Source organism: Oncorhynchus tshawytscha, linkage group LG19 (genome assembly GCF_018296145.1).
Source record: "Oncorhynchus tshawytscha isolate Ot180627B linkage group LG19, Otsh_v2.0, whole genome shotgun sequence".
NCBI classification, from domain to species: Eukaryota; Metazoa; Chordata; class Actinopteri; order Salmoniformes; family Salmonidae; genus Oncorhynchus; species Oncorhynchus tshawytscha.
Genome location: NC_056447.1, coordinates 28,502,727 through 28,524,764, shown reverse-complemented (window position 1 = coordinate 28,524,764; position 22,038 = coordinate 28,502,727). Strand labels below are relative to the sequence as shown.

General features: G+C 41.0%; 1 protein-coding gene across 1 annotated transcript in view; it reads right to left on the bottom strand.

Moving 5' to 3' along the window:
* tln2b (talin 2b) overlaps positions 1–22,038 on the bottom strand; it is a 143,244-nt gene that overhangs the window by 63,988 nt on the left and 57,218 nt on the right. Inside the window, exons 3-7 of the mRNA XM_024379468.2 lie at positions 11,173–11,346; positions 10,273–10,370; positions 10,053–10,182; positions 8,065–8,223; positions 7,593–7,735 (exon numbers count right to left, since the gene is read on the bottom strand). Of these exons, the coding sequence (XP_024235236.1) occupies positions 7,593–7,735; positions 8,065–8,223; positions 10,053–10,182; positions 10,273–10,370; positions 11,173–11,308 (666 nt within the window). The 5' untranslated portion in view covers positions 11,309–11,346. The remainder of the gene's footprint in view (positions 1–7,592; positions 7,736–8,064; positions 8,224–10,052; positions 10,183–10,272; positions 10,371–11,172; positions 11,347–22,038) is intronic.

The window sequence follows — 22,038 nt, the reverse complement described above, 5'->3', positions numbered from 1 at the left end:
GCATCATGGTTTGGGCCTGCTTTTCTTCAGCGGGGACAGGGAAGATGGTTAAAATTGATGGGAAGATGGATGGAGCCAAATACAGGACCATTCTGGAAGAAAACCTGATGGAGTCTGCAAAAGACCTGAGACTGGGACGGAGATTTGTCTTCCAACAAGACAATGATCCAAAACATAAAGCAAAATCTACAATGGAATGGTTCAAAAATAAACATATCCAGGTGTTAGAATGGCCAAGTCAAAGTCCAGACCTGAATCCAATCGAGAATCTGTGGAAAGAACTGAAAATTGCTGTTCACAAATGCTCTCCATCCAACCTCACTGAGCTCGAGCTGTTTTACAAGGAGGAATGGGAAAAAATTTCAGTCTCTCGATGTGCAAAACTGATAGAGACATACCCCAAGCGACTTACAGCTGTAATCGCAGCAAAAGGTGGCACTACAAAGTATTAACTTAAGGGGGCTGAATAATTTTGCACGCCCAATTTTTCAGTTTTTGATTTGTTAAAAAAGTTTGAAATATCCAGTAAATGTCGTTCCACTTCATGATTGTGTCCCACTTGTTGTTGATTCTTCACAAAAAAATACAGTTTTATATCTTTATGTTTGAAGCCTGAAATGTGGCAAAAGGTCGCAAAGTTCAAAGGGGGCGAATACTTTCGCAAGTTACTGTATATTGCAATTTCTCAGAATATTGCATCAACATTGCAAACTGATCCACGATGTTCCATTAATAAACTGTTAAAGAGCAACTTGAGTAATTTTTTATTAGTACAATATGCAGGAAGTGTATGTAAAATAATAAACAGGATGTAAAAAAGGTCTACATTAAGACTACCCAGGCCTCAAGTATGCCTGATAGCAGCCATGTACTGTAGCAACCTGGCCCGTTTGGCCACAACAATAATTATATTTTCAATACACTTCAATCTAGACCTACTTGGAATGTACCATGTCACCAATCATCTCAGACATCTGTTATATTTCAATGTCTCATCCATCCATTAAAGCATTACCTGAAAATTTGGCCTACTCTACACTTTCTAAAACCGTTCAGGTAATTGTGGGTGACACTGATTTTGTGTGGAGAGGAACCCAGCACATCTTTAAAATTAGCTGACATACAGTACCTTGTGTTTCCTCAAGGGGCCTGTATATATATTCCCTCTCTCCCTCCCTTGCAAGATTAATTGCTTCTAATGCTGAGATGCCTGACTGACAGTGAGAAAGCCTCCCTCTGTGCTTTTAGCCTCAGACGGCACAGACTCAGCCCAGCTCATGTTAATGTCTCATTACATCAACTGCAAGCTAAACAGCACTATCTAGTCTGAGATTTAGACAATCTTCAACAAACACCTCTTTAGAGTGGTGCTGATCAGTATGAGTGGGGCCATCTGCCCTCCAGTACACGGCCATTCTAGGACAACCAGTTGTGAGCCCCTTTAGAAGAAGCAGGGTTGTACTGTACTGGAGGAGGAGCTTCATAACAGCCCAGATGTCCTAACTCAGCCTGGGGCTGTAACACTGATGTCAATCAGCCCACTATACTGTAACCTAAAAAGTTCAACCATTAGCCTGGGCAGAATACTACAGCCAAAAACAAACGCTGACAGATGTAAAATTGTTTAAAGAATACCACTGTAAATCACCTGACTAACCAGCCAATCAATCAATAGGTATACCAAGATAACGAGAATAGTTGTTTCACAGCAAAACACAAGGCATATTAGGTTTAGAACCCCCCCATTGGGCTCAATAGTGCATTTCTGTAGTAGTGGAGTAGAGATGTGTGTCAGGAGAGGAGTGTCTGAGTATTAAGGCTGGGGCTGTATCTGGCAGAGACCCCCGCTGCGTGGAGGGGTGGGAGGATGAGCTCATGGAAGCTACATATCATTAATAAACATTGGAGCTCATCACTAGGAGGCTCTCCCTAAGGAATGCCAGGGATGATAACATAATCTACACACTCACTATATTAACCTACTAACTCAGATTCCTATGGTAATGGCTGCATGGTGAATGAGGACTGTTCCACCGTACCAGAATATAGACATTGACATGAAGCATATGTGTAGTACAGTCATGTGCAGGAGACGGGGCTGAGGAGAGCACTGCACTGCATAGAGTGGATGTGTGGCCTGGGGTGTGTTCCAGCCTAAGAATGCTGCTACTCTTCTCACTCTGTCACCATGTGTGTGAGACTCTGCTTGCCTTGAGTGGATGGAAAAAAAGACAGGGGGAAAGCTGGAAGAGGAGAAAAGGGAGGAATAGATAGAGGGTATAATTGTGTTTTTGTGAGAAAGGATATGGGCTTGTTTGTAAAGGAAGGGAGTGAATGATGGAGCACCGCAATGTGTGCCAGAGTCAGCGGGTGTGGGTGTGTGTGTGATTTTGTCAGGATTTTTATGGGATTAAGGGGGCGTGAGGCAAAAACAGAGAATGAGAGAAGGGAGTCGGGGCCAGAGGAAGAGATAAAAGGGTGAAAGGGAGGATAGGGAGAAAGAGAGACTTAACTATAGATGTATTTATGGACTATAGCTCAGAGGCAGCTTGGATTACAAGGAGGAAGTTAACTATTGATGTACAGTATAGTATTTATGTACAATGCCTTGAAAAAATATTCAGACCTCTTGGATTTCTTCACATTTTATTGTAATACAAAATGGGATTCAAATGGATTTAATTGTCATATTTTGTCAACAATACTATGTAATGTCAGTGGAAGAAACTTCTTTTTTTTACTGAACAAAAATATAAACGCAACACGCAACATTTTCAAAGATTTTACTGAGTTACAGTTAATATAAGGAAATCAGTCAATTTAAATGAATTCATTAGGCCCTAATCTATGGATTTCAAATGACTGGGAATAGAGATATGCATCTGTTGGTCACAAAATAAAATAGGGGCGTGGATCCGAAAACCAGTCAGTATCTGGTGTGACCACTATTTGCCTCATGCAGCGCAACACATCTTCATCCCATAGAGTTGATCAGGCTATTGATTGTGCCCTGTGGAACATTGTCCCACTCTTCAAATGGCTGTGCGAAGTTGCTGGATATTGGCTGGAACTGGAATGCGCTGTCATACATGTCAATCCAGAGCATCCCAAACATGCTCAATGAATGACATGTCTGGTGAGTATGCAGGCAATGGAAGAATGGCATTTGCATTTGCCACTGAAGTTGGTTACGATGCTGAACTGCAGTCAGGTCTCAAGACTCTAGTGAGGACGATGAGCACGCAGATGAGCTTCCCAGACACAGTTTGTGCATAAATTCTTTGGTTGTGCAAACTCACAGTTTCATCAGCTGTCTAAGTGGCTGGTCTCAGATGAACCCGCAGGTGAAGAAACCAGATGTGGAGGTCCTGGGCTGGAGTATTTACACGCGGTCTGCAGTTATGAGACCGGTTTGGACGTACTGTCAAATTCTCTAAAACAACGTTGTAGGCGGTTTATGTTAGAGAAATTAACATTCAATTATCCGGCAACAGCTCTGTTGGTCCTTCAGTCAGCATGGAAATTGCATGCTCCCTAAAAACTTGAGACATCTGTGGCATTATGTTGTGTTTCAAAACTGCACATTTTAGAGTGGCCTTTTATTGTCCCCAGCACAAAGTGCACCTGTGTAATGATCATGCCATTTAATCAGCTTCTTTATATGCCACCCTGTCAGGTAGATGGATTATTTTGGCAAAGGAGAAATGCTCACTAACAGGGATGTAAACAAATTTGTGCACAATTTTTGAGAGAAATAAGCTTGAAAATTTTTCAGTGAAGATTGTGCATATGGAACATTTTGGGGATCCAGGGAGCCAGGGAGCTGAAAACGTATGCAACAACTATATTTTAGGTATTTATTTTCAACTAATATTTTTTTTTTAAATTATACTAATCTTCCACATAGTATTTTGTGTGGATTGTAAAACCAAAAAGTGACAATTAAATACATTTTAAATCAGACTTTGTTAACCAAAATGTGATAAAATCCAAGGGGTCTGAATACTTCTGCAAGGTATGTACTGTGTCTGAGTGTGTGCTTGTTGGGTGTGCATGTACACTACCGTTCAGAAGTTGTGTCACTTAGAAATGTCCTTGTTTTTGAAAAAAAAGAAGTCCATTAAAACCTCTTGGAACTCTGGGAGCGGTATTTCATTTTTGGATAAAAAACGTTCCCGTTTTAAACGGGATATTTTGTCACGACAAGCTGCTTGACTATGCATATAATTGACAGCTTTGGATAGAAAACACTCTAACTTTTCCAAAACTGCAAAGATATTGTCTGTGAGTGCAACAGAACTGATGTTACAGGCGAAACCCAGATAAAAATCCAATCAGGAAGTGCCCCATATTTTGAAAGCGCTGCATGCCAATGACTCCTTATATGGCTGTGAATGGGCTACGAATGAGCTTACGCTTTCTACGTATTCCCGAAGATGTCTACAGCATTGTGACGTCTTTTTACGCATTTATGTTGAAGAATAGCCGTAAGGGACCACATTGAGCAAGTGGTCACATGATGGCTCCCGCAGAAAATCTTGCGTAAAGTACAGCGGTAGCCATTATTCCAATCGCTTCTAATGAGAAACCAATTGTCCCGGTGGATATATTATCGAATAGATATGTGAAAAACACCTTGAGGATTGATTCTAAACAACGTTTGCCATGTTTCTGTCAATATTATGGAGCTAATTTGGAAAAAAGGTTGGCGTTGCAGTGACTGCATTTTCCGTTCGATTTCTCAGCCAAACGTGAAGAACAAACAGAGCTATTTCGCCTACAAAAATAATATTTTTGGAAAAAAGGAACATTTGCTATGTAACTGGGAGTCTCCTGAGTGAAAACATCCGAAGTTCTTCAAAGGTAAATTATTTAATTTGATTGCTTTTCTTATTTTTGTGAAAATGCTGCCTGCTGCTAGCAGGGCATAATGCTATGCTAGGCTATGATACACAAATGCTTGTCTAGCATTGGCTGTAAAGCATATTTTGAAAATCTGAGATGACAGTGTGATTAACAAAAGGCTAAGCTGTGTCTCAATATATTTCATTTGTGATTTTCATGAATAGGAAGATTTTCTAGGAAGATTTATGTCCGTTGCGTTATGCTAATTAGTGTCAGAAGATGATTATGCTCCCGGATCCGGGTTTGAGAGTCACAAGAAGTTTTAAAATAACATCAAACTGATCTGAAATACAGTGTAGACATTATTAATGTTGTAAATGAGTATTGTAGCTGGAAACAGCTGATTTTGTATGGAATATCTACATAGGCGTACAGAGGCCCATTTTCAGCAACCATCACTCCTGTGTTCCAATGGCACGATGTGTTAGCTAATCCAAGGCTGACTGATCATTAGAAAACCCTTTTGCAATTATGTTAGCACAGCTGAAAACTATTGTTCTGAATAAAGAAGCGATAAAACTGGCCTTTAGACTAGTTGAGTGTCTGGAGCATCAGCATTTGTGGGTTCGTTTACAGGCTCAAAATGGCCAGAAACAAAAAACTTTCTTCTGATACTCGTCAGTCTATTCTTGCTCTGAGAAATGAAGGCTATTCCATGAGAGAAATTGCCAAGAAACTGAAGATCTCGTACAACGCTGTGTACTACTTCCTTCACAGAACAGCTTCAAGGTACTGTGCATAGCATGCTCCTCTGTGAGCTCAGGTGTTAGGGGGGAGCTCCCTTCTTCAACTCAAGGCAGAGGAAGCTAATGCAGATGCAGTGAGGCGTGCAGTGAGCAAAGTCTGCCCTGTGTAATGCAGGCTCAGCTGATCCCCCCGGGGGTCTCCTGTCTCAGCAGCCCTCTCTCTCTCACTCGGACTCCATCCACACTGTAGAGCACAACAACGCTATGGTGTGCAACAATGCTATAGTGTGCAAAAACGCTGCAGTGCAGAACCAGACAGTCCATGCTGACCCAAGCACAGCAGCACCGGCACGGCAAGCTAACCTGTCTGTGATCCATATACTGTAAACCAGGCCCAGCTCATCCTCTGAGAACTGGACTACCAGCAAGGCCGCATAAGTCAGCTGGCCTCTGATCCAACAGAACCAGCAAGGCTGTAGGACAGAACGTCAAGCCAGGCTTTATAGGAGTTCCAGCACCATAGCCTTGGACAGAAGATCCAACTGTATTTGAGCTGATGTCTGTTTTATTGACTGTAGGACTACAGGACCAGGCCTGGGAGGACAGTAAATCAAATCACAATGTATTTGTCACATGTAGACCTTACTATGAAATGCTTACTTGCAAGCCTTTAACCAACAATGTAGAGTTTTTTAAAAAGTAAGACACATTTTCTAACAAAAAATATGAACACAATAAAATAACAATAATGAGGCTATACACAAGGGGTACCGGTGCAGAGTCAATGTGCAGGGGTACGGGTTAGTAATATGTACATTTAGGTAGGCGTAAAGTGACTATGCATCGGTTGTGGTCGGTGACATTTAAGATGAGGGAGGATGATTAAAAAAAAGATGAGCATGGCCTTATTCTTGTGGCGTTCAGTGCACAACACATCAGCTGTCTGTGACCAGGCAAAAAAAATCTTTCCCAAGCCAAACATTCATATCATAACCTCTAACCGCTACACACAGCCTACATTGATGTCACCATTTTAACATTGTAGTTCTAGTAGCTATGTTGAGTAACGCGCTAGTAAACCTGCTACAATCATGCAGTACAGAGTACAGTAAGCAGTTTAGCAGTTACACCGGAGGGTGCGGGTGGCAATAAATTAATAAAACCAAAAACTTACCTTGACTTGGAAGGGTTTCAGTGTTGGATAGCCATAGCCAACTAGAATATAACCACTCTCTGTTTGAGTAGGCTAAACTAGCTAGCTGCATTTTCTAGCTAAGTAAGTAAAAGTGAAATTAAAATATACAACACAATATAGCTCGCGCTCTCTGTATTGCTGCTTAATTTTTGAAGAAATTAATTTGTTTAAAACTGTTAAACTATTGTCTTCCTCTCTCTTTGCATCAACTACTCACCACATTGTATGCACTGCAGTGCTAGCTAGCTGTAGCTTATGCTTTCAGTACTATATTAATTATCTGATGCTATGATTGGGTGGACAACATGTCAGTTCATGCTGCAAGAGCTCTGACAGGTTGGAGGACGTCCTCCGGATGTTTTCATAATTACTTTGTAAGTCTATGGAAAGGGGTGAGAACAACGAGCCTCTTAGGTTTTGTATTGAAGTCAATGTACCCAGAGGACGGAAACAAGCGGTCCTCCAGCTACACCATGGTGCTACCCTAGAGAGTGCTGTTGAGGCTACTGTAGACCGTCGTCATTGCAAAACAGTGTGTTTTAATTAATTATTTGGTGACGTGAATATATTTAGTATAGTTGTATCTATTTTAAGATAGATAGTATGTATGAGTGTGTGGTTAGAGTCCAGTGAGTGTACATCAAGACCTGTGCAAGAGTCAGTGCAAAAAATAAGAATCAAGTAAGTGGGTCAATGCAAATAGTCAGTGTAGCCATTTAATTAACTGTTAAGTAGAGGAGAAAGGAATTGAAGAGCTCAGTTTACTACATGTTGGACAGGAATGAGCACAGTGAGAGAGGTCTGACCTGTACATAGAGGAGGTTGAGCTGGACAGGGTCTCGTGAGTCCACATTCTGATCTGAGTAGAAGAACTTGCGTCTGAGCAGCAGCATCTCGCTCTCCTCCACCCCTTGCTCTCTGAACGTCCGGCTGTGGTCCAGCCAGTTCACTGCCAACAGAGAAAAATACACAGTAGCACACACTTCTATTACTGGGATTGGACATGCTGACAGTGAAATAAAACAGTCATAAAGACATGTAGCCAAAATGTTTTGGTTTTTTTGTGTCTAAAACCATGAGGGCAGTAATTTGCATAACAGTCTGCTGAGAATAACAATAGATTTTGTGACGGTTTGAGGATGATTTATACAATCATGTTTTCCAAATGTTATCTTACCCCCAAAGGACAGAAATTACCATCTGAATTTCATTAAAAGAAGCATGTAATACTGGACTACAAACACATTGTGTTCTTTTGGAAGTACTTTTCAAACTCACAGTCATCGTCTGTGTGAAGCTTGGCTTTGAGCCTCTCCATCTTCCTCTCGTCTCGGAGCAGAGTCCTGTCCTTCTTCAGGGTGCCAGTCCCATGACCGTCCTCCTTCTTCTCCTCCACCGCCTCCTGGATCAGGGAGTACTCCTCGTAGTTGGTGATTCCTGAAGAGAGGGAGCAGTTTAGAGCACAGAGCCAGCACTTTGAGCTGTGCCATATCAGAAGTACCAGTGGGGCAAACGGGAGAGCAGCCAGAAAACTAAAGTGGGAACTCAGAAGAGGAGAAGCCAAGCAGAAAGCCCTCTATAAACAAACACCAGCCAATGAAGAGATCTGCCAAACATCTCTCTTCTCCTCACCCAATTGATTTTGGGCACAGGCAGCCCAGCGTAATTGAAATACAGTATATGGCTAAGGGAACACCTACATGACAGGAGAGGACAGTACAGTCTTTGGCTTCACAATTACCACTCATAATTTCAACATGGTGTAAAAAAGCATTTTTTCCCCTATCAAAAATATCCATATAAAACTTAGACTATACCAGTACCATAGCTAAATATCATGTTCTAAAAGCTAGGGAATCTGCATCCATAATGTATGGCGGAGCCAGTAACTGTGAGCTATAAATAGGATCAGGGCCCGTATCCACAAAAGGTCTCAGAGTAGGAGTGTTTATCTAGGATCTGTTTTGCCTTTTAGATCTTAATGAATAAGATTATATGGACAGGTCCTAGATCAGAGTGACGCACGCAAAATGTATGGTCACATTTGTGTTTAGGTATTGATTCTCTGTATTGGGGAAGAATGCTTTTACTGAAATGTCAGTCCTCCAAGGTTTTGCCATTGCAATGCATTTATACTAATGTTGGCCAGTGAGACGTGTTCACTTCGCACTGGGACTGTATGCGGTCCTGCACCTGTGTGTTCTCATAATTGAGAAAACCTTTGAAAGAGAAGTTATGTTCTCCTGTTTCATAATTTATCCCGTGTTACAGGTCAGTAAAGTGCAAAAATACATTGTGGTATTCAGTGTAACTTGCCTGTTGAAGTTAATGTAATGGGTTTGAACAACATAGTAATTGTGTAACTTCGTACTAGACAGAAAACGCATGTTGAGTATAAAATGAAATCATGGCTGTGCATTCCTTTGATCCAGAATTTTTTTTTTTTGAAAAAGACACTCCAGACAACTTAATGTTGTAACTGTGCTGTTTAAGAAGTTGTACTGTACTGTACTTGTACTGTAAATGTCAGAAAAGCTGCTAGCTTAGAGCTAGCTCCGGTTAGCTTTTAGCTAGTTCGAGATAGCTTTTGGCAGCTCCGGTCAGTTGGTTGCTAGCGTCGGTTAGCACTATGCTAGCATGGTCAGTCATTTTTCAATGATTAGCATTAATGTCATTTGCAATAGCCTTGTCTTTCTATTAGCCCTTCTGACACTGGGTGACTGTATTTTGAGAATGGGTATACAGTCACTTCTAATGAGTTATACCAGTCTTTAAAGGCTTTCATGTTTTAGTCTCATATAGGGCTATAGTGGACAACAGTCAACTATAGAATTATAACATACTGTAAACAGGTGAATAAAAGTTAAGAGTAAATGTGTTTGGGGGATAAATGTAAAGAATTTTAGGATGTGAATTGAATTGGAATTTAATATTCTTGATGTATTTTTTTGATATGTTTATGAAATAATATGTCAGGGATTAGGAGACAAATGAAATACACATTAAAAAAAAAAATTTAAACATTGAAATACACTGAAAAGACAGAAAAAGATCATTTGCGCTTGAGAGACTGTTGAATAAAATAATTGAGAGAACCTTTGAAAGAGAAGCCACATTCTCCTGTTTCATCATTTATCCTGTGTTACAGGAACTATCGTCTGCAGCACCAGTCCTAAAACTGAGACCTGTAACATCAGCACTCCTACTCTGAGAGGCTAGTGGATGGTTTGACTTGTGTAGATTCCAGTTAGAGAGAGGTTACCCACCTATTCTACTGCATATGGTTACAAGCAGCTCTCCCACAGTTTTAGAGTCATCCACCATGATAGTTTTAACTGCCCCATCCAGCATCTTGATCTTCTGGGGCCTCTGTTTCTTTTTGTACTCCAAGACATCCTTAGAAACAAGGAAAGAGGGGAATGATATGCAGTCCTTTGATTGAATGTTTGATGGGACTCTGCCCTGGGTTCTATGATTGGGCTTTACCCCGTTCCGGAGCATGTAGTAATCCAGAGTTCTCCCAGACTCCAGCCAGATTCCTTTTCTGGGATCATCATCAGAGAGAAACAGGCCGTAATCAGAGGCTGAAACACATAGCAGAGAACGTGTTAGGGTAACATTTAGTCATGGGTACAATTGCTTGATTGAATGTTTAAACGGCAAAAGCCAACTAAGTGAACACATGTTGACAAGACAATGCTATTTAACTGCATCTCATGTAGTTACTGTTTATGATACATAGGATGCCTCTTCTTCTGATCTCATTGACATTCACATGAATAATCCATGTTATGACATTCAGTTGGGAAAGAAGAGTAATTATGTCTGCCATCAGACCCTCTAGCCTAGCTGATATGAATCTGTCCTAAAGCCTAATGAGAGCTCACAGCTTAAAGAGCCTCTCCAGCATGCCTAGCTAACCCCACAGAGAGCCTCTCCAACCAACCTGCCTAACTAACACCTCCCCCAGGGAAGAATACCAACCACAAACCCAGATTGAATCAGCTTCCTCAGACAGAGCGCATCGACTGTTTTGAAACTGTTTTCTGTCTGTCTGTAGTCAGAAAGCAATGCTGTGGGTGACATCGATTTTTATCTCCTGCTTAAAAAGCTCAAGACCAGACGAGACAAGACGAGACCAGACAAGACCAAACAAGACCAAACAAGACCAGACCAGACCAGACCAGACAAAACTGGAGATCAGGCACTCTAATGCCTTGTTTGACAATTGCATTACAATGACACTGGAGTATTTAGTACAGAGTGATGTAAAATAAAGAGTAATTGCGTAGTTTTTGTATTTCAATTTTCTTAGTGAAAGTGATCTTTATGCTTGTGAAACGTTTTGACATTACCCATTAACAGTAGCTTTCCCCAATCTCTCACCTTGGCCAGTCTGGGCTTCCGGAACCCTCTCCCTGATGATCCTACAGGCATCATACACAGGAGTGCAGGGCTCAAACTGCATGGTCTTCACCACATTGCACTGGCGGACACAGATCTTCAGTGAAAGGGCCACCATCTTGATTGGTGGTGTATTGGCGTCGCCAACCTACACACCTGAAAAAAACAAAACGGATCAGTTCAGTTATAACTCTGAGTTAATCAAGGAAATGTGTATAAAATGGACACTGGATATATACAGTACCAGTCAAAAGTTTGGATAAACCTACTTATTCAAGAGTTTTTCTTTCTTTTTACAAATTTCTACATTGTAGAATAATAGTGAAGACATTAAAACTATGAAATAACACTTATGGAATCATGTAGTAACCAAAAAAGTGTTAAACAAATCTAAATATATTTTAGATTCTTCAAAATTGTCACCCTTTCCCTTGATGACAGATTTGCATATTCTTGGCATTCTCTCAACCAGCTTCACCTGGAATGCTTTTCCAACAGTCTTGAAGGAGTTCCCACATATGCTGAGCACTTGTTGGCTGCTTTTTCTTCACTCTGTAGTCCAACTCATCCCAAACCATCTCAATTGGGTTGAGGTCAGGTGATTGTGGAGGCCAGGTCATCTGATGCAGCACTCCATCACTCTCCTTTTTGGTCAAATAGATCTTACACAGCCTGGTGGTGTGTTGGGTCATTGTCCTGTTGAAAAACAAATGATAATCCCACTAAGCCCAAACCAGATGGGATGGTGTATTGCTGCAGAATGCTGTGGTAGCCATGCTGGTTAAGTATGCCTTGATTTCAGAATAAATCGCAGACAGTGTCACCAGCAAAGCACCGCACACCATCACACCACCTCCTCCATGCTTCACGATGGGAAATACACATGCAAAGATCATCCGTTCACCTACTCTGCATCTCACAAAGACATGGAGGTTGGAACCAAAAATCTCACATTTGTCTCATTGCACAAAACGACAGATTTCCACCGATCTAATGTTCATTGCTTGTGTTTCTTGGTCAAAGCAAGTCTCTTCTTCTTATTGGTGTCCTTTATGTTGTGGTTTCTTTGCAGCAATTTGACCATGAAGGCCCGTCTCCTCTGAACAGTTGATGTTGAGATGTGTCTGTTACTTGAACTCTGTGAAGCCTTTATTTGGGCTGCAATTTCTGAGGCTGTTAACTCTGATGAACTTATCCTCTGCAGCAGAGGTAACTCTGGGTCTTCCTTTCCTGTGGTGGTCCTCATGAGAGCCAGTTTCATCATAGCGCTTGATGGTTTTTGTAACTACACTTGAAGAATCTTTCAAAGTTCTTTCCGTATTGACTGACCTTCATTACCTTCAAAGTAATGATGGACTGTCATTTCTCTTTGCTTATTTGAGCTGTTCTTGCCATAACAAATCAAATTAAAAAATATATATAAACTTGGTATTTTACCAAATAGGGTTATATCTTCTACCTGAATGATGACATTATAGAGTATCATCATTATTTGCCCTCTCCTCCTACAAGCAGACATCGGAGTCAAACCAGTGGGTGTTATGCCATCTGTTTAAGGCCAAACCGATTGAAATGCACTGTAGTTCTTATTCCTACTTGAGAAAACATGCAGAAAAACCCCACTAATGACACCATTTATTAGATGTATATCTTCCTTAGCCAGGAGTTAAAACTGTTCACAATGGATCTCTCAAACAGTTATGTTTTTGTTCAGAATAGAGTTAATTAATATTTTCCTTTACCCAGTGCACTGTCAAATCCGGATGACAAGAACATTTTCAGTCAACCCTAAATGTTCTCATGTTATACAAGGCAACACTGTATTATGGATAATGAGTTGACATTCTGTGTTCCTCTTAATGACAAAGGTCATATAGAAGCTGTGCTTGTGAATAAACAAATTGACTCCATTTAGAGTCCAGATATAGCCATGACAAAATGCTTCCCCATTTGGGGAGGCAGGGTAGCCTAGTGGTTAGAGCGTTGGACTAGTAACCAAAAGGTTGCAAGTTCAAATCCCCTGCCCCTGAACAGGCAGTTAACAGACTGTTCCTTGGCCATAATTGAAAATAAGAATTTGTTCTTAACTGACTTGCTTAGTAAAATAAAGGTTAAAAAAATAAAATACTTTGGAGGTGTGTTCCATACAATTGTTCTGTGAGTCATTTCAGAGAAAAGGGAGAGAAAAAATATTTCCAATGACGTGGTTGTGAATTATGTCCCACCTGACTAGCAGTCTTTCATAGTAGTGACTCTCTCCTACTCCTGCAGTCCCCCTGACTAGCAGTCTTTCATAGTAGAGACTCTCTCCTACTCCTGCAGCCCCCCCTGCGAGCCTCTTTTCTACTGATAGTCCATCAGCACAAAGAGGTAGAGGTAATGGCTCTGCATAGGACCTACTCCATACAGCCTGCCACAGGAGTCCTACAACACTTTTGTGGCTCAGGTGTATGGTTATTCCTTGTTAGACAGGCTGCAGAATGCTCAGCTAACCCAGCCCCCCCCACACACACACACACACACACACAACGAGTATGGGCTTTGCCACACAGGCCTGAGGGTGCAGTAGAGTATAGCTGTGTGGGGATAATCAAAAGTGAAAGCAGGAACTGTGCAGACATTCCATTGGGACCTTGGTATGTATACACCTAGCAGGGGTAGGAAGCACAAAGCTCGGTCTACATTTGCCGCCGATATGGATTGGTGATGGCACCCATCGTAAAAAATATTCTTTATAGAATCAAATAAATACATCATGCATGAAAAATGATACCATTCCTGTTGTAGGCAATACAGAGAGTGAGAGCAAGAGAAACAGCTCAGGAGCAGCCACACGAGGAAACCCCGGAGGATAATCACTACTATGGAGCAGAGTTAGTAGGAGGTAGCAGTAGCAGAGCGAGAACCCATTTCTCACAGAGTTCCTCTCCTCTCTCTCCTCTGGCAAACACTCAACAGCAGCAAGCTTCTCATTAGCTCTGCTTTCAGGCAGACACCGAACCATTACTAAGCAGAGAGGACACAGCATAGACAGCAGATCGCAACCAGAGATATATCAACATACAGAATGAATGGGCTTCTACTGTATCCCTGTCACATGATGCTTCAAAGTGGACATAAAATAGTATTACCAGCCCCCTGTCCTCTCTTATACCATTACCAGGGCTTTCTCTCCTCCATCCACAGGGCTTCTAGTATTAAGTTAGGTTAGTTAAGTACTCAACACATTAGAGATCGGCAAAGAGAAGGAACGTGTCTAAGAGCAGCTGGGAGGGCAGTGTAAACATGGAAAATTTAATAAGAGCTGAAGTCAGGAGCCATCTGGAAGGGATACAGTATGTGTCACATGATTTGTTGTAATAACAATAGCAGAGAGGAGAGCTCATGAGGACACCCAGGCACTGTCTGCAACTCAGCCTGGTGGACCATTACAGCACCAGTCAAATATTTAGACAAAAGGGACTCCCGATCACGGCCAGTTGTGATACAGCCCGGGATCGAACCAGGGTCTGCAGTGACACCTCTAGCACTGAGATGCAGACACCTCTAGCACTGAGATGGGAGCCCTGACATGTTGGCCTGACATGATCACTTCATTGGAGCTTGTTTGATCATAGCTGATCAATACGTTTTGTGGAATTGGGACATCCCCAACATACTGCCACAATGCAGTTCAAGTATTCGGTGGCTTTAAGACTAATAACAGAATAGTAAACTGCATGAGATATTTTTTCATGCCCCATCAAAATTAAATTCAGACTATAGGTAAATGGGAACATCGCTGTGGCCATGACTTCAAGCTGTTTTATTATATACACTTACAGCTAGCTAGCTGCTTGATGGCTTAAAAGAGGATAAATAAAGTCAAATGATAACATACAGTACTGATGAACCCTCTCAAATGTGTTCAAAACCAATTAGACTAGCTGCACAAATGTGCAGTGATTATGAATATACTAATAAAATAACCCACTAGGCGCATACTGGTTGACTCAACGTTGTCTCCACAACATTTTAATGAAATCCATTGAAACAATGTGTAAATAGACGTTGAATTGACGTCTGTGCCCAGTGGGAAGCTAGTGGAGTTGTCACACATGCAGCTATTGAAAATGTATGAGAATGTTTGCTCAATACAAAGTAACAACCAATTGATTGCAGCATTACCACAGAAATGGAGTAGTCAAGTGGAAGGGGAGAAGGTAGGGAACTTATATGTCTGCCCTATATTAAATATAAAAATAGGCAGAATATTTTCTTGCATACAGGTAATAAAGAAATGTACCAGTTCCATTTGTTAACTGGCACGCTTTCTGCGCTAAACTATGTAGAATATTGGCCTGTTGGAAACTACAACTCCCTACTAAATCGCACAGTTCGTTCTTGGTCTGATTTACCTCTAGAGAAACTGCGCAATGTGCACATTAAGCTCACAGAAAACCCCTGAACTAAATGGAATTAAAATAATTTAACCGATGTCGGTCAACTGGTTGTTTAAAAAAAAAGTAAAATAACATTTTGATTAATCGCTCAGCACTAGACCAAAATAACCTGACCTACACCTGCTCTTTCCATGACAGACTGACCAGGTGAAAGCCCTTATTGATGCACTCAGTACACACACCATAATAAAACATTTTAGGTTTACAATCAAATGAGGTAGTAACAGAAACCTCTCAATTCTATTCTTTATTCTAGCAACACCAAAATCTAGACTAAATTCTGTATTCTTGCAACACCCTTATTAGGCTACATAGACAAACAAAACACCCATCCCAATCACCTTAACAAGGTCATGGTAGAGAAAAGACAAACAGAATCTTAAAATGGCAGACACAAACCATTTGAATAGGATCATAAACATGTAATTTCTTAACAACGCTCATCCTCTATTAGCAAATAAGAATACAAAAAACAATACGGGTTCAAGATTTAAAAGCATTTATCTGGCTTTACGAAAATAATCAACCCTCTCGGCAGCAGCACTAGTTGTAAATAGTACAACTAGAGCCATATCAGGATCAACGGTGGATTAGTGTACCAGCTCCATATCCCAGCCTAGTCATTGTTAAGATGAGGATTTTAACAAGCTCTAATAAGTTTTAAAACATCCTCAGACCTCAAACTAACGGTCTTGTCTAAGAACATGCAAATACCTAAACTGTACATTAATCTCAAATTCATTGAATAGTCATTTTAAAAAAGTGAATTTTTTACATTTTATTTTTACACTAGCCTAATCATTATGATTGTTAATTAAACTAATATGTCCCTGGCATGCTGAAGTGGTATGAGCATAAATCCATCATCAGCATTTCTCTGAAAGGCTGGGAGATTGAAGGATGAAAGGTTCCATGTACTGAGGAGAACATGCTGATGAATGCTTTCCTTGGGTTCCTTTCTCTCATCTCTCCACTCGTGCTCTAAATTAGCCCCCCATTTTTTCCACCTCTGATTAAAAGACAGGTCAATCTGCTGCAGTCCCAGGGCATGTCTCCTGGGATCAACTCTAGGCAGAGAGAGGGGGGGGGGGGTTTCTATCTCTCGCTATCTCCGTCTCTGATGCTTAGCGAAGTGATGCTTAGGTGCACTATAAGAGATTGTGCAAACGTCAACAGAAGATCTATTGTTGGTCATCTCATAATACATGACAATCTCTATTGGATATCCCTCACGTTCTGGTCTGTAGCATTACCTATATTAGGATTGAACAACATAGGGCTAATAACTTCCTGGAAGCTGCAGTCACATCCACTAAAGACGACTTGATATACTGAAACAAAATATAAAGGCAACATGCAATTTTATGAGGAAATCAGTCAATTGAAATAAATGCAATAGGTCCTAATCTATGGATTTCACGTGACCTCGGCAGGGGCACCTACTTGGGAGCCAGGCCCACCCACTGGGAGCCAGGCACAGCCAATCAGAATGAGTTTTTCCACACAAAAAGTATTTATTATCGACAGAAATACTCCTCAGTTTCATGAGCTGTCCGGGTGGCTGGTCTCAGACGATCCCGCAGGTGAAGAGGGCGGATGTGAAGGTCCTGGGCTGGTGTGGTTACACATGGTCTGCAGTTGTGAGGCCAGTTGGACATACTGCCAAACTCTCTAAAATGACAATGGAGGCGGCTTATGGTTGAGACATCTGTGGAATTGGGTTATGTGACAAAACTGCACATTTTAGCGTGGCCTTTTATTGTCCACAGCCAAGGCGCACCTGTGTAATGATCATGCCGTTTAATCAGCTTCTTGATATGCCAGACTTGTCAGGTGGAAGGATTATATTGGCAAAGGAGAAATGCTCACTAACAGGGATGAAAACAAATTTGTGCACAACATTTGAGAGAAAGACTTTTTGTGCGTATGGAACATTTCTTGGATCTTTTATTTCAGCTCATGGGTCCAACACTTTACATGTTGTGTTTATATTTGTGTTCAATATATATTACATCCAGATCTGATTAAATCCATATCATACCAACACCAACTCTCAAGAGCAAATAATATTCAAGCCCCATGACTACGACACAACCTACCACAAACATTAACACAACCTACCACAAACATTTGCACTTAACTATGGCAGAAAGTCAAGGTCAGGTGTGTTCATTTCCTCTGATTTCAAGGCCGGTAGCCTTATCAATTTGAGTGTAACACATCTAAAATTGGAAGAGAGTGTAGGTGTGAAGAACAGCCTGGAAGGAGAGGCATTAATCCACGATCATAAATACAGTACATCCACAGATAAGGGCCAGATTTATCCTCAGAACATGCAGCATCAAATTATGACCCATATCTTTTAAAGGTCCAATGCAGATGTTTTTATCTCAACATCATATCATTTCTGGGTAACAATGAAGTACCATACAGTGATTTTTTTCAATTAAAATAGTCAAAAAGAAACAAACATCGCTTTTTAGCTACAGTTGAAGTCAGAAGTTTACATACACCTTAGCCAAATACAGTCATGGCCAAAAGTTGAGAATGACACAAATATTAATTTTCATAAAGTCTGCTGCCTCAGTTTGTATTATGGCAATTTGCATATACTCCAGAATGTTATGAAGAGTGATCAGATGAATTGCAATGAATTGCAAAGTCCCTCTTTGCCATGCAAATGAACTGAATCCCCCAAAATCATTTCCACTGCATTTCAGCCCTGCCACAAAAGGATCAGTTGACATCATGTCAGTGATTCTCTCGTTAACACAGGTGTGAGTGTTGACGAAGACAAGGCTGGAGATCACTCTGTCATGCTGATTGAGTTCGAAAAACAGACTGGAAGCTTCAAAAGGAGGGTGGTGCTTGGAATCAATGTTCTTCCTCTGTCAATCATGGTTACCTCCAAGGAAACACGTGCCGTCATCATTGATATGCACAAAAAGGGCCTCACAGGCAAGGATATTGCTGCCAGTAAGATTGCACCTAAATCAATCTTTTATCGGATCATCAAGAACTTCAAGAAGAGCGGTTCAATTGTAGTGTAGAAGGCTTCAGGGCGCCCAAGAAAATCCAGCAAGCGCCAGGACAGTCGCCCAAAGTTGATTTAGCTGCAGAATCGGGGCACCACCAGTACAGAGCTTGCTCATGAATGGCAGCAGGCAGGTGTGAGTGATTCTACACGCACAGTGAGGCAAAGACTTTTGGAGGATGGCCTGGTGTCAAGAAGGGCAGCAAAGAAGCCACTTCTCTCCAGGAAAAACATCAGGGACAGACTGATATTCTGCAAAAGGTACAGGGATTGGACTGCTGAGGACTGGGGTAAAGTCATTTTCTCTGATGAATCCCCTTTCTGATTCTTTGGGGCATCTGGAAAAAAGCTTGTCTGGAGAAGACAAGGTGAGCGCTGCCATCAGTCCTGTGTCATGCCAACAGTAAAGCATCCTGAGACCATTCATGTGTGGGGTTGCTTCTCAGCCAAGAGAGTGGGCTCACACACAATTTTGCCTAAGAACACAGCCATGAATAAAGAATGGTACCAACACATCCTCCGAGAGCAACTTCTCCAAACCATCCAGAAACAGTTTGGTGACGAACAGTGCATTTTTCAGCATGATGGCGCACCTTGCCATAAGGCAAAGGTGATAACTAAGTGGCTCGGGGAACAAAACAACGATATTTGGGTCCATGGGCAGGAAACTCCCCAGACCTTAATCCCATTGAGAACTTGTGATCAATCCTACACAGGCAGGTGGACAAACAAAAACCCACAAATTCTGACAAACTCCAAGCTTTGATTATGCAAGAATGGGCTGCCATCAGTCAGGATGTGGCCCAGAAGTTAATTGACAGCATGCCAGGGTGCAAATATTAACTCTGCATCAACTTCATGTAATTGTCAATAAAAGCCTTTGACACTTATGAAATACTAGTAATTATACTTCAGTATTCCATAGTAACATCTGACAAAAATATCTAAAGACACTGAAGCAGCAAACTTTGTGTAAATTAATATTTGCGTCATTCTCAAAACTTTTGGCCATGATTGTACATTTGAAATCAGTTTTTTCACAATTACTGACATTTAATCATAGTAAAAATGCCCTGTCATAAGTAAATTAGGATCACCACTTTATTTTAAGAATGTGAAATGTCAGAATAGTAGTAGAGAGAATGACTTATTTAATATTTTCTTTCTTTCATCACAATCCCAGTGGGTCAGAGGTTTACATACACTCAATTTGTATTTGGTAGCATTGCCTTTAAATTGTTTAACTTGGGTCAAATGTTTTGGGTAGCCTTCCACAAGCTTCCCACAATAAGTTGGGTGAATTTTGGCCCATTCCTCCTGACAGAGCCGGTGTAACTGAGTCAGGTTTGTAAGGCCTCCTTGCCCTCACACGCTTTTTCAGTTCTGGCCACACATTCTCTATAGGATTGAGGTCAGGGCTTTGTGATGGCCACTCCAATACCTTGACCTTGTTGTCCTTAAGCAACTTTGGAAGTATGCAAGTATTGTCCATTTGGAAGACCCATCTGCAACCAAGCTTTAACTTCCTGACTGATGTCTTGAGATGTTGCTTCAACACATCCATACTATTTTCCTACCTCATGATGCCATCCATTTTGTGAAGTGCACCAGTCCCTCCTGCAGCAAATCACACCCACAACACGATGCTGCCACCCCTGTGCTTCACGGTTGGGATGGTGTTCTTCAGGTTGCAAGCATCCCCTTTTTCCTCCAAACATAAGTAATTTTTTTGTTTCATCAGACCAGAGGACATTTCTCCAAAAAGTACAATCTTTCTCCCCATGTGCAGTTGCAAACGTAGTCTGGCTTTTTTTATGGTGGTTTAGGAGCAGTGGCTTCTTCGTTGCTGAGTGGCCTTTCAGGTTATGTCCATGTAGGACTCGTTTTACTGTTGATATAGATACTTTTGTACCTGTATTCTCCAGCATCTTCACAAGGTCCTTTGCTGTTGTTCTGGGATTTATTTGCACTTTTCTCACCAAAGTACATTCGTCACTAGGAGACAGAACGAGTCTCTTTCCTGAACGGTATGACGGCTGCTTGGTCCCATGGTGTTTATACTTGCATACTATTGTTTGTACAGATAAACGTGGTACTTTCAGGCATTTGGTTCATCCTTGGGAGCAATTTCCAAACTTGTGATCCACAATTTATTTTCTGTTGTCTTGGCTGATTTCTTTTGATTTTCCCATGATGTCAAGCAAAGAGGTACTGAGTTTGAAGATAGATCTTGAAATACCTCCACAGGTACACCTCCAATTGACTCAAATGGTGTCAATTAGCCTATCAGACGCTTCTAAAGCCAAGACATAATTTTCTGTAATTTTCCAAGCTGTTTAAATGCAGTCAAAGTTAGTGTTTGTAAACCCACTGGAATTGTGATACAGCAAATTCTAAGTGAAATAATCTGTCTGTAAACAATTGTTGTAAAAATGACTTTTTAGTAGATGTTAGGACATCGGTTAGTAGATGTCCTATCTGACTTGGCAAAACTATAGTTTGTTAATAAGAAATTTGTGAAGGGGTTGAAAAATGAGTTTTAATAAATCCAACCAAAGTGTATGTAAACTTCCGACTTCAACTGTAAGTGCAATTTTGTTAGGACTGTCTGGGAGTGGTCTGAGAGGGGAGGGGAAAACTGAAAACTAGATGTTATTGGCAGAGAAGTTTGGAACTCTCTCTCTTTCTTAATGGTCTATTAACACATTTACCGTCTGGTGATATCACCAGGCAGGCCAAAGCTCCATCTCACCAAAACAGGCTGACATTTTAGACAATCTTTTTAAATAGCTCTTACACTAAAAGGGCATTATCCTAATTCTCACAGTATTAATCCAACCTCAGTGTGGAAAAATCTAGTTTTTGATGGCACTAGGCCTTTAACTACATTGGGTTCTGAATATCAAACGAGACAGGAGTTACTAAACTCTGTCAGATGAATCCACATCCACAGATGGTTTTGGAACCAAAAGTACTTTTTTGTATGAATAGGATGGATAGGAGAGCAAATCTGTAGTAGTAAACATACTGTAATCACATGCTTATCTGTTTCACTATTATACGTTCATACAAACATGCTGCACATAAGACTCAAGCAATTGCACACAAAAGGTAATGGCAAAATCAAACACAATACCTTCCTAATAGTCTTTTCATATCAAGACAAGACGTCCTTGTTTAACCTACTTCCTTTTTCAAAACACTTAGCCATAGTTTGGCCTATTTGTGTGCTGAACTAAATACAACCACCATGATTAACCATTAATCTGAGGCCTTCACTCTAATTTTGTGATGAAAATAATTGAAACTCTTCCAATAATAATACATCTTCAGACTAGCCTTATGTCCATGAACAATGAACCATGTTTGGCC